The sequence below is a fragment of the Saccostrea echinata genome, unplaced genomic scaffold (genome assembly GCF_033153115.1).
Source record: "Saccostrea echinata isolate AGI-Se365-2 ecotype Australia unplaced genomic scaffold, CSIRO_AGI_Sech_v1 ptg000052l, whole genome shotgun sequence".
NCBI classification, from domain to species: Eukaryota; Metazoa; Mollusca; class Bivalvia; order Ostreida; family Ostreidae; genus Saccostrea; species Saccostrea echinata.
This window is the reverse complement of record NW_026889801.1, coordinates 10,944,272-10,956,445: the sequence shown is the minus strand read 5'-3', so window position 1 is coordinate 10,956,445 and position 12,174 is coordinate 10,944,272. Positions and strand designations below refer to the sequence as shown.

The 12,174-nt window shown below is 31.9% G+C and overlaps 1 protein-coding gene across 1 annotated transcript; it reads left to right on the top strand.

Moving 5' to 3' along the window:
* Positions 1-89: 89 nt before the first annotated feature.
* LOC133204188 (ras-related protein Rab-21-like) lies at positions 90-7,117 on the top strand. The gene is made up of 6 exons (XM_061339936.1): positions 90-394; positions 1,705-1,764; positions 2,389-2,496; positions 3,245-3,363; positions 3,660-3,748; positions 4,171-7,117. The coding sequence occupies exons 1-6, from the start codon at positions 263-265 to the stop codon at positions 4,287-4,289; spliced, it is 627 nt and encodes a 208-aa protein (XP_061195920.1). The 5' UTR covers positions 90-262; the 3' UTR covers positions 4,290-7,117.
* The last annotated feature ends 5,057 nt before the right edge of the window (positions 7,118-12,174 follow it).

The window sequence follows — 12,174 nt, the reverse complement described above, 5'->3', positions numbered from 1 at the left end:
AATCAAATATAAAAAATTTCAAGAAGCATGGATTGTTAAACACAATGGCATTTGTTTTTATTTGTCAATGATATAAGGGACTTAAAGCGGAAGAAACCCGTGACCCCCGTTTTCATGACGTACACATACAGAAACGCCATGTTTTAGAGAGAAGAGGAGAGTTTCTGTTATTTCTACGATGATTTCATGTTTAATTTTAACCTTATAAACAAAGTATCACAAGACCATTGTGAGATCCTAGCAGATATTGTAAACACCAACAATGGCTGATTCTGGTGGCCGGAACTTCTCCTTCAAATGTGTGCTTTTGGGAGAAGGATGTGTTGGGAAAACTTCATTAGTTCTGCGATATGTCGAAAACAAATTTAATGATAAACACATAACAACATTACAGGTACTGATTCGAGGTTTTTATAATAGCATATGATATACAAAAGCTAGCCAATTTACTGGAATGGGATGACACATATTTGATGCATGAGTATTAAGGATTTAAAGTAATTTGGCTACTTAACAGGACTGGCCAGGTATATATAGGAGTATAGCACTACAAGTGTTCTTGGATCTAATCGAGAACATGCGGCTTGACAATCTAGGCTATGGAGTACATGACTGCAAAACATATTATAGTTGAAGCTAGAACCCATAGTCGGGAAGATAAATAAAAAAAAAAATTATTAAACCTGTCATGTATGTGTATTCGATATCTGAAAGGTATAGAGCAAATTAAAGCTTTACATCTAAACTTTAATGTGCAAATATCACAATTCTTGCACTACCATCATCAATCAGATACATATTTTTTTATTAGCAAATAATATGTTGATGGTGCGACCATTAAGGCAAGCGCAGATATACCTTTACAAGTATTCAGTTTTAATTAGATTGGGCCCTTCAAACTGCACGTGATATTCAGTACGTCTAGACTCTGACGTCACATGACGTCGCATTACCAAAACGAAGTCTGAACAGTGCTAATTTTATTAAAGAAGGTTAAATCTACTATTTGTCTGCTATATATTCATCAAATCAAGGTGAGTTTATATTTTCTTGGAACTTCTTGTTACCGCAAGAACGTTGTTTGCGGCGTGATGCAATTCGCAAAGCATTATGGGACCAGGGGTTACTGCGGAAAAAAATCGTTTGGATCAATGTGCAAAGTCCGAATTTTCTCTTTGCCCAGGCGTTGCTTTAAGAGCTCGCAGTGATGAGCGACGCTTCGTGACGCTCGCTGCGCTCGCTATAATCTATCATTGGGTTGTATTTTGACTGACATATTTCATACCCAATTGTTAGGCCTTTGATTTTATACTAAATTTTAATTATGGCATATTCCATTTACTTGATCAATGTGATTAATATGTTGGACTCACATTGGGTACGACAGGTCAACAGGGGATGCTTACTCCTCCTAGGCACCTGATCCCACCTCAGAAATTTCCATGCTCTGGTCATAAATTTGTATTGTATGTAGGGTTTTTTATTTTAAATAGATCAAAAGTATTTTTTGATGAAAGTATTTTTCTTACTGCAATAACATGATGTATCCATAATAGCTGAGTGATATAATTTTAAGATGGAAAACCAAGAATGAATTTTCTAAGTCATGTCCATGCATTTTCAGACAAGTTTTTTCCTTGCATTTAAAGTAAAAATTGTACTCCTGCATATTGTTATTATGAAAACATTTTTATTTTCTTTTAGGCATCTTTTCTCACCAAAAAACTTAACATTGGAGGAAAGAGGGTCAACTTGTCTATATGGGTAAGAACAAAACAGATTTGTTTGTTCACATATATAGTCCTTAGAATAGAGTAAAATTTATTTCCAATCATTAGAATCATTTCGCAAGATATGAAAAACACATTTGACAATAAAAATTACATGTACAGTAAAACACATTTATAGCGAACAGACTTATAATGAATTGACACTTACATTGATGCAATTTACATTCCCAGTGACTTCAAATTATATTATGAACTTAAGGGATATGATGAAATACATTTATAAGGTAACAAAATCCTTTGTCCCTGGCACTTCGTTATATGTGTTTTACTGTACATAGTAAACATTCTACAGAGAAGGGTTTGAAGCAGGACATGCAAAATTTATAGAGAGTTCATATCCAAAAGACGGTGTACCTGTATTGCATTAGTTCACCTAAATGTGAACACATAACACACTATTGGCTTTCATTAATTTGTAATGGAAAATTGCTCTGTGCAAAGGGTAAGAAAAGGGATGTTGACCATGCACTATGTAGAATAAGCAGATTCAAACCAAAGTTTTCAGTCATTACGGATAGGAAAGTAATGAGCTTTATATATAATTGAGTGTGACTGTATGAATGTTATATACTTACCTCTCAGTGACATGACATTGTAGGACACAGCGGGACAGGAGAGGTTTCATGCCCTCGGTCCTATCTACTACAGGGACAGTAATGGTGCAATACTGGTGTACGATATCACAGACGAAGACTCCTTCCAGAAGGTGAGAATGTTTGTTAACCATCTTTTTATTCCAGCACGAGAAATATCAGTAAGTTTCCGACCTTATTTTACTCACAAATATTTCTTCTTGTGAACCATTTATTTATTTGTGTATTGATGCAGAATATTTCCTAGGTTTCAAAAATTAATAGTTGCAGATGGATTGCAAATAAAAGTAGAATCTAGTCATGAATAGTAATTATTCCCATCAATGTTAATATACGTATTGTCAAACTTTGATATCACTAACATGGTGGGGACAGTTCGATTATTTTGAGATATCTGTGGACACAAGGTTGAAGGTCAAATTCGTCTTTAGGTTGACTCACTTTGACAAATCCCTCATATTTGACATACACAGTCAAACCTCGTTCTCTCGAACTTGATGGGACCAAGAAAAACTTCGAGATATCCGAGGATTCGAGATATCAGGGGTAAAATATTTAAAGAATAAGTGGTTGGGACTTCTGAATCACTTCAACATATCCATGGTATTCGAGATATCAGTGTTCGAGATAAAAAGAAACTGTATAAATTATATATTTGCATCTAAACTTTATTTCCCTAGCCATGACATTAATTTTGTACTAATTCTTATATTTCTGTAAAACATGAAAATCATGGTAAAATCTTTCTGGAACTTAACAGGATTAATAATTGTTTATAAAAAGAAATTTGTTTTTGAAGTTCATAAATTTTCAGCAGCTTCATGTATTGTGTAAGTCATGTTAAAGTGATTTATTTTATAGGTGAAAAACTGGGTAAAGGAGTTACGGAAAATGTTAGGGAACGAAATCTGTCTGTGCATAGCTGGAAACAAAATAGATTTAGAAAAAGAACGGCATGTTTCTGTGGCAGAAGCTGAAGCGTGAGTACATGTGTACTTAAATCTCTCTTTACTACAATACATAATGAACAATTGTTCTATTTTTAGCTATACTGACAGGATTCATTAAGATCTTTTGTTGCATTATTTTCTCTAGTTTAAATAAATTGAAACCTTTTGAGTATGGGAATAGTTTCCAGTTAAAAAATTAAAAAAGAAATGGTGTACTGTACTTTGCACATTGATTACTTTGTTAGAGATTTTAATTGCATGTAGATATGATTTAAGGTTCTTTTTTGTGTGTAAGCTTAATAATGAATAAATATTTAACTTTACAGTTATGCTGCATCAGTAGGAGCCAAACATTTTCACACCTCAGCAAAACTGAACAAAGGTATAGAGGAAATGTTCTTAGATTTAAGTAAAGGTGAGTAACAGGATTCAGCTGTAAATGGTTAGGAAAGAAGGCTTAAATTAAAATATATTTATTTTTTCATTTTCCTGTTGAGATTGGAAAGGGATGACAATGAATTCTTTTTTTTTTGATTGTTGGGAATGTTAACTTTCTTATTCTATAGGATATGGGCAGGTTATTTAATTCATTCAGTGGTGAGCATCTACCCTGTTTAAAGCTTCATTGTGTGAAAAGTTAAATAAAATAGTGCAATCAATTTGTCATATATTCAGAGTACCTAGAGAATTGTGCATCTGTGCATATCAAAGAAAGAGGAATACATATACAATTATCAAAGTAATAGTGTGATAGCTAAGTTTACTTTAAGGTATCTGCTGGATGTTAAAGTTACAATATATGTTTTTGAAACAATTGTACAATTTGTTCGTTTGTAGGTATGATAGAAAAAGCCGGGGAGGATAATAACCGTAATCAGAGAGACGGTACAAATCGCAAAAGTGTCGTCGTTGTCGACGATGAAACCCCAACACAGCAAAAATCTGGATGTTGTTGATGTCGTTGCCATAGTGAACCTAATTAGATTGAACTTTGAAAAGACTGAAGGTCTTTTTGAACTTTATACATGTTTTAAGATGTTTAAATTCAGTAAGTTCAGTAAAATGCATAAAACGGTTTTTCTTAATGAAACATGGTTACATGTACAGAGTGCTAATATGGAAACATTAATTTTGTAGTGTTTTATGCTTTTTTTTTTTTTTTACATGTACAGAAAATTGCACATGTATAATGGAAGTGAAACAAATGTTTAATTTATAGGAATTATAGGAATTCTAATATTTATTCCCATGTGGGTTTGTAATTTTGGCATTAATTCATCGGAGGAGATGCATAATATGTATGGTGGGATTTAGCCTACCTGGTATGCATTTCAGGATTTTTTTTTTTTTTGATCATCATGTAAAGTACAAGAAGAGATCTTGTCCCTCATGAAAAATACATTTTGTGCAGTGTTATCTGCTATATAATTGTAATTGTGTGAAAATTGAAATTAAAGATTTTGTATTCTTTAATATGAAAATGAATTGATGGTTTACACACTGTATAAATGTGAAATATGTTTGTGGATATTTTTTTCGACTCTTCCACTGGCATTCTTTGCCATCTTTCATGTTATGTTTGGCGAATCTTACATAAATCCATTCATTGTTTTTAAAAAATGAATTACATGCTAACTTTACATACATGTACTGTTTTTCATAGTATATGGTAAGATTCAATGTTTTGGTTTTAAATGTCATAAATCTTCCTTTTTAGTAAATTTTGTTTGTTGTGAGCTATGTCATTTTTATATCAACAAAATTTCTCAGATTAATTCAAACTTGCATGGCAAATTAATGATTTATATTTTAGATAGTATACAGACAAGTCCTTTTGTGATGTAGTCATATTTCCTACATGTACATCAAATCATATGTGAAATATATATGAATGAATATAAATGTGTCATAACTGATTTTTTTTTTTTGGAAAAAATTTTACTTTATGTGAAATATTCTCATGTACTGTTATCTTGCATTAAATGAATTAATTTAATTTTAAGGTTTATTGGCCCTCTGATAAGGGAGATAACTCACACTGGAATAACTAACTATAACATTGTCTAATTCAAAGGTCTTTTCTTTCAAATGTTTCCCTGCAAGGTACATTAAAATTTTATGTATTTTTATAATAATAAATAACAATTCTTTTGAAAAAACTGTGTTTCAGGGAATTTTTTTTTGAAGGGGGGGGGGGGTTAAACAGAGGGATAATGAACCTTAAACTATATTTTAATAATTCTGTCTTTAATGACAATGTGAAATGGAACTACCTTTTCATATTGAAATGTAGCAAGTAAACCATACTTACTTGTACAGTATATATATATATATGTACATGTACTGTATATATAGATTGATCAGTGAATTTCTGAAAAGAAACACATTTTTACTGATCTTTTCTTTCAGTTGTTAATGAAATATCAACTGTAATCTGCAAAAGATGCCATAATTTCTTATTCATTTTATAAGTTATATACACTCTGCTTCATTAAAACTTAAGTACCTTACTGTTAAATGTACAGTATATGATATTTCTGAAATGTCCAAAGAATATTCATCAATAACTGTACAAATTTTATGAGTCATCTTTAGCTTTAGACTGATTCAGCATTGTGTTTGCTTTTGGTGTAAAATAATGCATGGTGTAATTTATTATAGAGAAGTGTTATATTAAATGTTTCCTACTAATAGAATTATTTTGGAACGACAGAAATGCTGAATTTGCCACATTGAGCATCCATGGCTTTCTGAGGTTCTGTGTAGCTCTTTTGTCCCGAAGTTTGTAAAATACGATTCCTTGTGGTAAAACCACATTTTTCTTCAAACACCTCATCAAACCAACCTTTAAGCACATGAGATGCACAAGGCAAATGCAGTATTTTTGTCGTTTGTGAAAATAAGATTTTGAGCTTGTCCATCATTTTTTTCAAGGTACCCAACCTCTCTTTTGATAGATTGGGATTACTGTTAATAACTCCCAGCCTGTAGAGAGATGCTTGAATGATTGTATTGTATTGTACCGGTATTTTTATCTTGTTTGGAAGGAACATATACTTGTACCTTTGTTTCTGAAATGTTTGAATGAGGTTGGCATGACTGGAATGTAAGCAGAGCTCTATTTGATTTTTTTGCACGTTTTATAGTTATCTATCAGTATAAATCATTGTTTTTTCAACTTTGTGGATAGAACATCAGATATTGTGAAATTTCTTTTTTTCATTATTCACCATATTTGTACAGAGGTATTTTTAAATATATTTTTTTCTGACAGAGGTTAGTTCTTTTCATTATAATGAGTGCAAAAATCAGATCAAAACAAAGAAATTTTTGTTCATATTGAAGAATGGGACAAAGAAAAATAACATTTATTTGAATAGATTTTCTCATTTTCAGGGAATATTGTGCTAAACTGTGGTATTTTCCAATGTCACATACTTTAGACTTGGCTATAGCATCTAGCTCAGTGGGATGTTTAGCCAACGGTTTTATGTCTGTGTCTAATGTATTTTTAAATGAAAAAATGCAAGGGTTGCACACATAAATATTAGATCAATTAAACTTAACAATTGATAAATCTATTGTACTGCAAGGGCATGGAGTTGTTAGTTCGGTATAAATGTATAGACAGCTTTACAGAGTACATGAGCAAAGATTATTATAGATGTTTTTTTTAATGAACTGCAGCATCAAGTTGTCAGTTTGATTGCTTTTCCTGAATAATTGAGAGAACTCTGTGATAAATTGTTATTTCATGTGAATGTATAAAAAAATTATTCAACTATTCTTTGCTCTTTTTTTATGCCATAGTTATTTTAGCAAGTAGTATGAAAGAGTTGATGCAGTGATGAAACTGTGATTTTCATTGTTAATTAGAGCCAGATGGGTTTAGCTAAAATACAGTCGAACTCTATTATCTCGAACTCATTGGAACCGAAAAAAAATCTGGGATATCTGGGGATTCCAGATGTCGGGTTTAAAAGCATAAAGAAGTGACTTTGACATACTGTAAACGTATTACATATATAGATGTGTATTCTATTCAGTGCTAAATCACGTACATCCCTTAATGCCATGTGATAGATCATTGAGCAGAGGAATCATACATTGCTACCGTTCTGTCTATTGCTGTTCTAACCTTAACGTGCGAAAGGAAGACTCCACTCAAGTATGTGATGCTTAACATTTTTAAAAGTGAACTCAAGTACTGTAACAATTCTTTTTTATATATATACATTAAATAAGGATAGTTAATTTTTAGCTCTAAATGTTTATACTTTTGTAAACAAATATTCAAAGTGCAATTCATTCTACAGTTTCCGTCTGATGTAAACTAAAAAGACGTGCGCGGATCTAGGGGGCGGTGGTTCTGGACCCCCCCCCCCCCCCCGAATGTAAGAGAAATTAAATTCCATGTTATAATAACGAAGAAATAACCTTGGACCCGACCCTATCAGGAAACGTGAACCCTTTAAAATGGAAAGGAGGAGGAGAGTCATGTAGCTGAAGAAGATTGACTAAGGAAAGTGTCTACATTACAACCCCCCTCCCAACGGAAATAGATTTATAGATTTTTCAGGTTTTGGCAATTTGTTTATCCTGTTTTTGGCTTGTCAAAAAATTTCCGCCCACCCCCTCCGGAAAAAATCCCCGATCCGCGCATGAAAAGAATTTTTTTTTTTGATACATAGACTTACTGCACTTACATATTTTATTCCCTGGGTTTGATTTTGATTAACAGTGTCGTAACATTTACTAAAACAGAAATTCTTGCGAAATTCCTGTAAAGCGCTACGTCGACAATTTTAGTGGAATTTCAATCAAGCAGATTGTACGAAGAATTTGATTTTTTCGATTGTGACAAACTGTGTTGCCATATAGTTACATGTCTAAAAACAATTCTTTGTAAACGCTACTCTCCCTATCGTTTTGGTCCTATTTCAATAAAATTGGTAGACTACACTCACATACATGTACGTATAGCTCTGTATATTGGTTTTGATTTTGAAGAAAAATCTCGCCATATGGTTATTGGTGATAGAAATTTCTGTGAAATTCTTTCAATATGCTACCCCTTCACTACAATTTTGGTCCAATTTCAATAAAACTATTTCCAACATTAAACTACAGTAAAATCCATAATTCTATTTAATAGTGTTTGATTTTGGTGCATAGCAATGCTCATTTGTATGCTATGTCATTAAAATTAAATTTAAAAAAAAATATCTCTGAAAATGCTACTTCTCCTACAATTTGAGTCCGGTTTCAATAAACCTTGGTAAATAGTTAAACTATACCAAAGCAATTCTGATTTAGACTTGCAACGGTTACTTCAATATAGAATGCCGTTGGAATTAATGCAAAATGTTACTACTCCTATACAATTTATTTTCGATTGAATTCAATATAAAACTAGGAATACAAATAGATACCAGTAGAGCTACAGTCTCACCAGAAACTTCTGGTTTGGTCATATTCTTATATTCCTATATTTTATATAATTCGTAGATGATGTATAATATTTTGAACATATCATTCTGTATGTAGTTGATCATTAAAAAAAATTATTTTCACCACGAAAACACAAAAATTTGTTTCTATTGTTTGTGTGTGTGTGTGTGGGGGGGGGGGGGGGGGGGGGAGAATGATGAAGTTAGTTGTATTAATAAACTGGGGATAAATCATACAACAAAAACAAACCTATTCTGTCCAACAAAAGACCACAGGGTAGGGCCATATTAGGTTGGGAGAAATTTACCTGAGAATATGAAAAAATTAAATTTATACAAAACAGATCACAGTAATTCAGTAATATTAAAGGATCCTCATATACATGTTTAATTTATTCAAATATGGATGAAATCATGCAGGATATGACTCCTTTCTGGTCCGGATGGTCGAAAATGTATGCACAGATATACGGCAAAAATTTGTCGATATTCGGTATAAATCACCACATGCTCTACCATGGGGGAAAATTTCAGAAGCATGACCTTCATGCATCACTGCTTACCTCACTGTGTCGGATAGTGTCATGGTCTCTAGCACATGGATGGGGACAAACGAAATTACAGTGAAACCTGTATCAATTAAGCGACCTATCACTAATAATAAATTTATATATATCTGTACATTCTAAAAAATAAATAATATAACAATAATAAAAAATGTGAATAGTTGTATATACAGGTACAAATACGTTTGAATTATAAGAATAACTGTGACTAAATTGATATAATTTCGTCATTTCCATGTAGGGAGAGGGTGTAGAGTTAATAAGTTTGAATTTGTGCCCATTACCATTGATCGTCGAAAGCCACGGGTGTTTGTGTCCATTCTATTTTCACAAATAATAAATTAATAATAAATTGCGGAAGTAAAATGGATACCAAAACCCATAGCCTGCGACGATGAATATCCTATACTTATGAATGACACTAAAATGTCTGTAAAATAAATGAATGAATAAATAATCAATTAAATAAATAAAATAAATGTATGAATAATAATACTTGACTTCCTAGTTTTTTTTTTTTTTTTTTACAAAGTTTTGATTCATGTTCATATACTTTTAGATAATTGAAGTATAATTCAATAACAAAAATGTTTTTTTTTAAAGTATGTTCTAATTTTGTTAAATTTCAATTGAATTTGTTAAATATCAATTGAATTTTTGAAGAAAACAATATTCAACACTTATTAAACAATTTTTATTTTATTTATTGGGTATGTGGTGGTGGTGGTGGTGGTGGGGGGGGGGGGACAGCTCCTGTCCGCCACTCTGCAAGCGGTACCAATCGCACGTCACGCTAGACAGAGAGTCACTGAATGTGATGGAAAATTATTCAGAGGTATATTACAAGAAGTCCTTATATAAAGAGTGTCGCTATGCCAGGTTTGACTGTATTTTAATACATGTTGTAAAACGGATTCTGTTGGTTTCTGCAACCCCCATTTATAAAGCAATGTCATATTAGTCAAAACAAAATCATGTGCATGGGTGCTGTTTTTTTAATTCCACTGACCATGGCCACGAACAGCAGAGACCTTGAAGTCAGTATGGAACTTGATGATTATTATTTTAGGCTACCACATATTGAATTAATAAACAAGAATTCAAGATATATAGTGCAAGAATGATTTCAGATACATATTACAAAAAAGGTTGTGATTCGAAAAGCATAATACGAATTTAAAGTGAATCGAGATGCATAATGCAAGAGATACAAGTCCCTTTGTTGGCTTTCGCTATCAGCGCATTGTCAGGGAGCCTTTCGCTCTCCCAAAACGATTGGACATCTAAACTACTGTTTTTATTCAATTCTTGTAAAATGATTATAATTGCATCTTTCAAAAAAATATTTTTCTTCTCCATTTCTATGTATAAAATTTACAATTATATGGTATTGTGAGGTATTATATTTTCAAAATTTAATTCGATGTTAAAGTCAAGTCATTTTTTACGAATGATTGACTTAGTCTTATGTCACATTATCGCGAGTTTTGTTATTTGTTATGACCAGATAGATTTTGATTTCCGGGGGGGGGGGAGACTTGCAGGTTTTCAATTTTGTACTTTTTAAAATTGCGGTTTTATACATATGCATGTATAAGGAAGAATAGAGAGAGAGAGAGAGAGAGAGAGAGAGAGAGAGAGAGAGAACAGAAGAAAAAAAGGGGGTCATCAAAGGTTATTATTGAGGGGGCACAACCATAAAGTCCATATAGCTATGTTTTTTATATAGTATACCATATATCGACAAAATTATTGGGGGGGGGGGGCGCCCCCGACCACGTTTCCCACGGGCATTTACAGTGACACATGATGTTTATTGTGATGGTTTCATAGACATTGGGGAAAATAATTTTTGATAATAAAGAAATCTAAACTTCTTTTTCGTTAAAGATCTATAAGGATGATTTTTTGATGAGAGCCTTATTGATAGCAGAGGTATATTAATTTATTCCATGTGAATGGAAAGGTAATTTCCTTCAATGAAAAATTTACTAGTGTTAGATATATTATGCCATGTTCTGATAAGTTTAATCTATACAAGTATTTAGAGAACTTGACCCTTGTATACTCAAAGAGGGATGGCATGACATGACCCACTGAGGTAATCTCGCACTTTTAAATTCCGGGGGGAGATATTTTATGGAAAATTTTTATTTTCTCAAGGTGACGTTTTCGTTCCGTGATTTAAATAGCGGCGAGTTTAGCGACCAATGACAGTTCAAGTTTGTCGTCCACTACCACAAACTACGCACCAGTGAAGTGTAAATATTTCCATATTCATAAAGGTAAGGATTTTTAGAAGGAAATCTTGATCAGAAGTTAGTTTTTTATTTTTAATATTTCTAAAATAAATACCTTTTAGTGTTATCGATAAAATATTTAGATTCATTAAAGAAAAATCATCAACAAATTTTGAGCGAACTTTTCTTTTCATTTTTTACTCGCCAGGAATAACTCTTAAAGGTTATATAAATATAAATATAAATATAAATATATATATATATATATATATATATATATATATATATATATATATATATATATATATATATATATATATATATATATATATATATATATATATATAAGAGAAGACAAGGTGGTAAATGAAATTTAAAAGTTGATAAAAATTTAAAAGTCATGCAGAAAAATTCGATAGAAAAATTGATTGTAACCCGAAAATTTTAAACATTTGTCTATTTCCATGCATAAAAAAAATATGAAGGAAGGGATGCACTTTCGTTGTTCCAGGGCTTTTCAATTTGGTACTAAAAGCAACTAATTTCAATTGAAAACAAGTGGACATGTAATTTTTTTTTGGACAG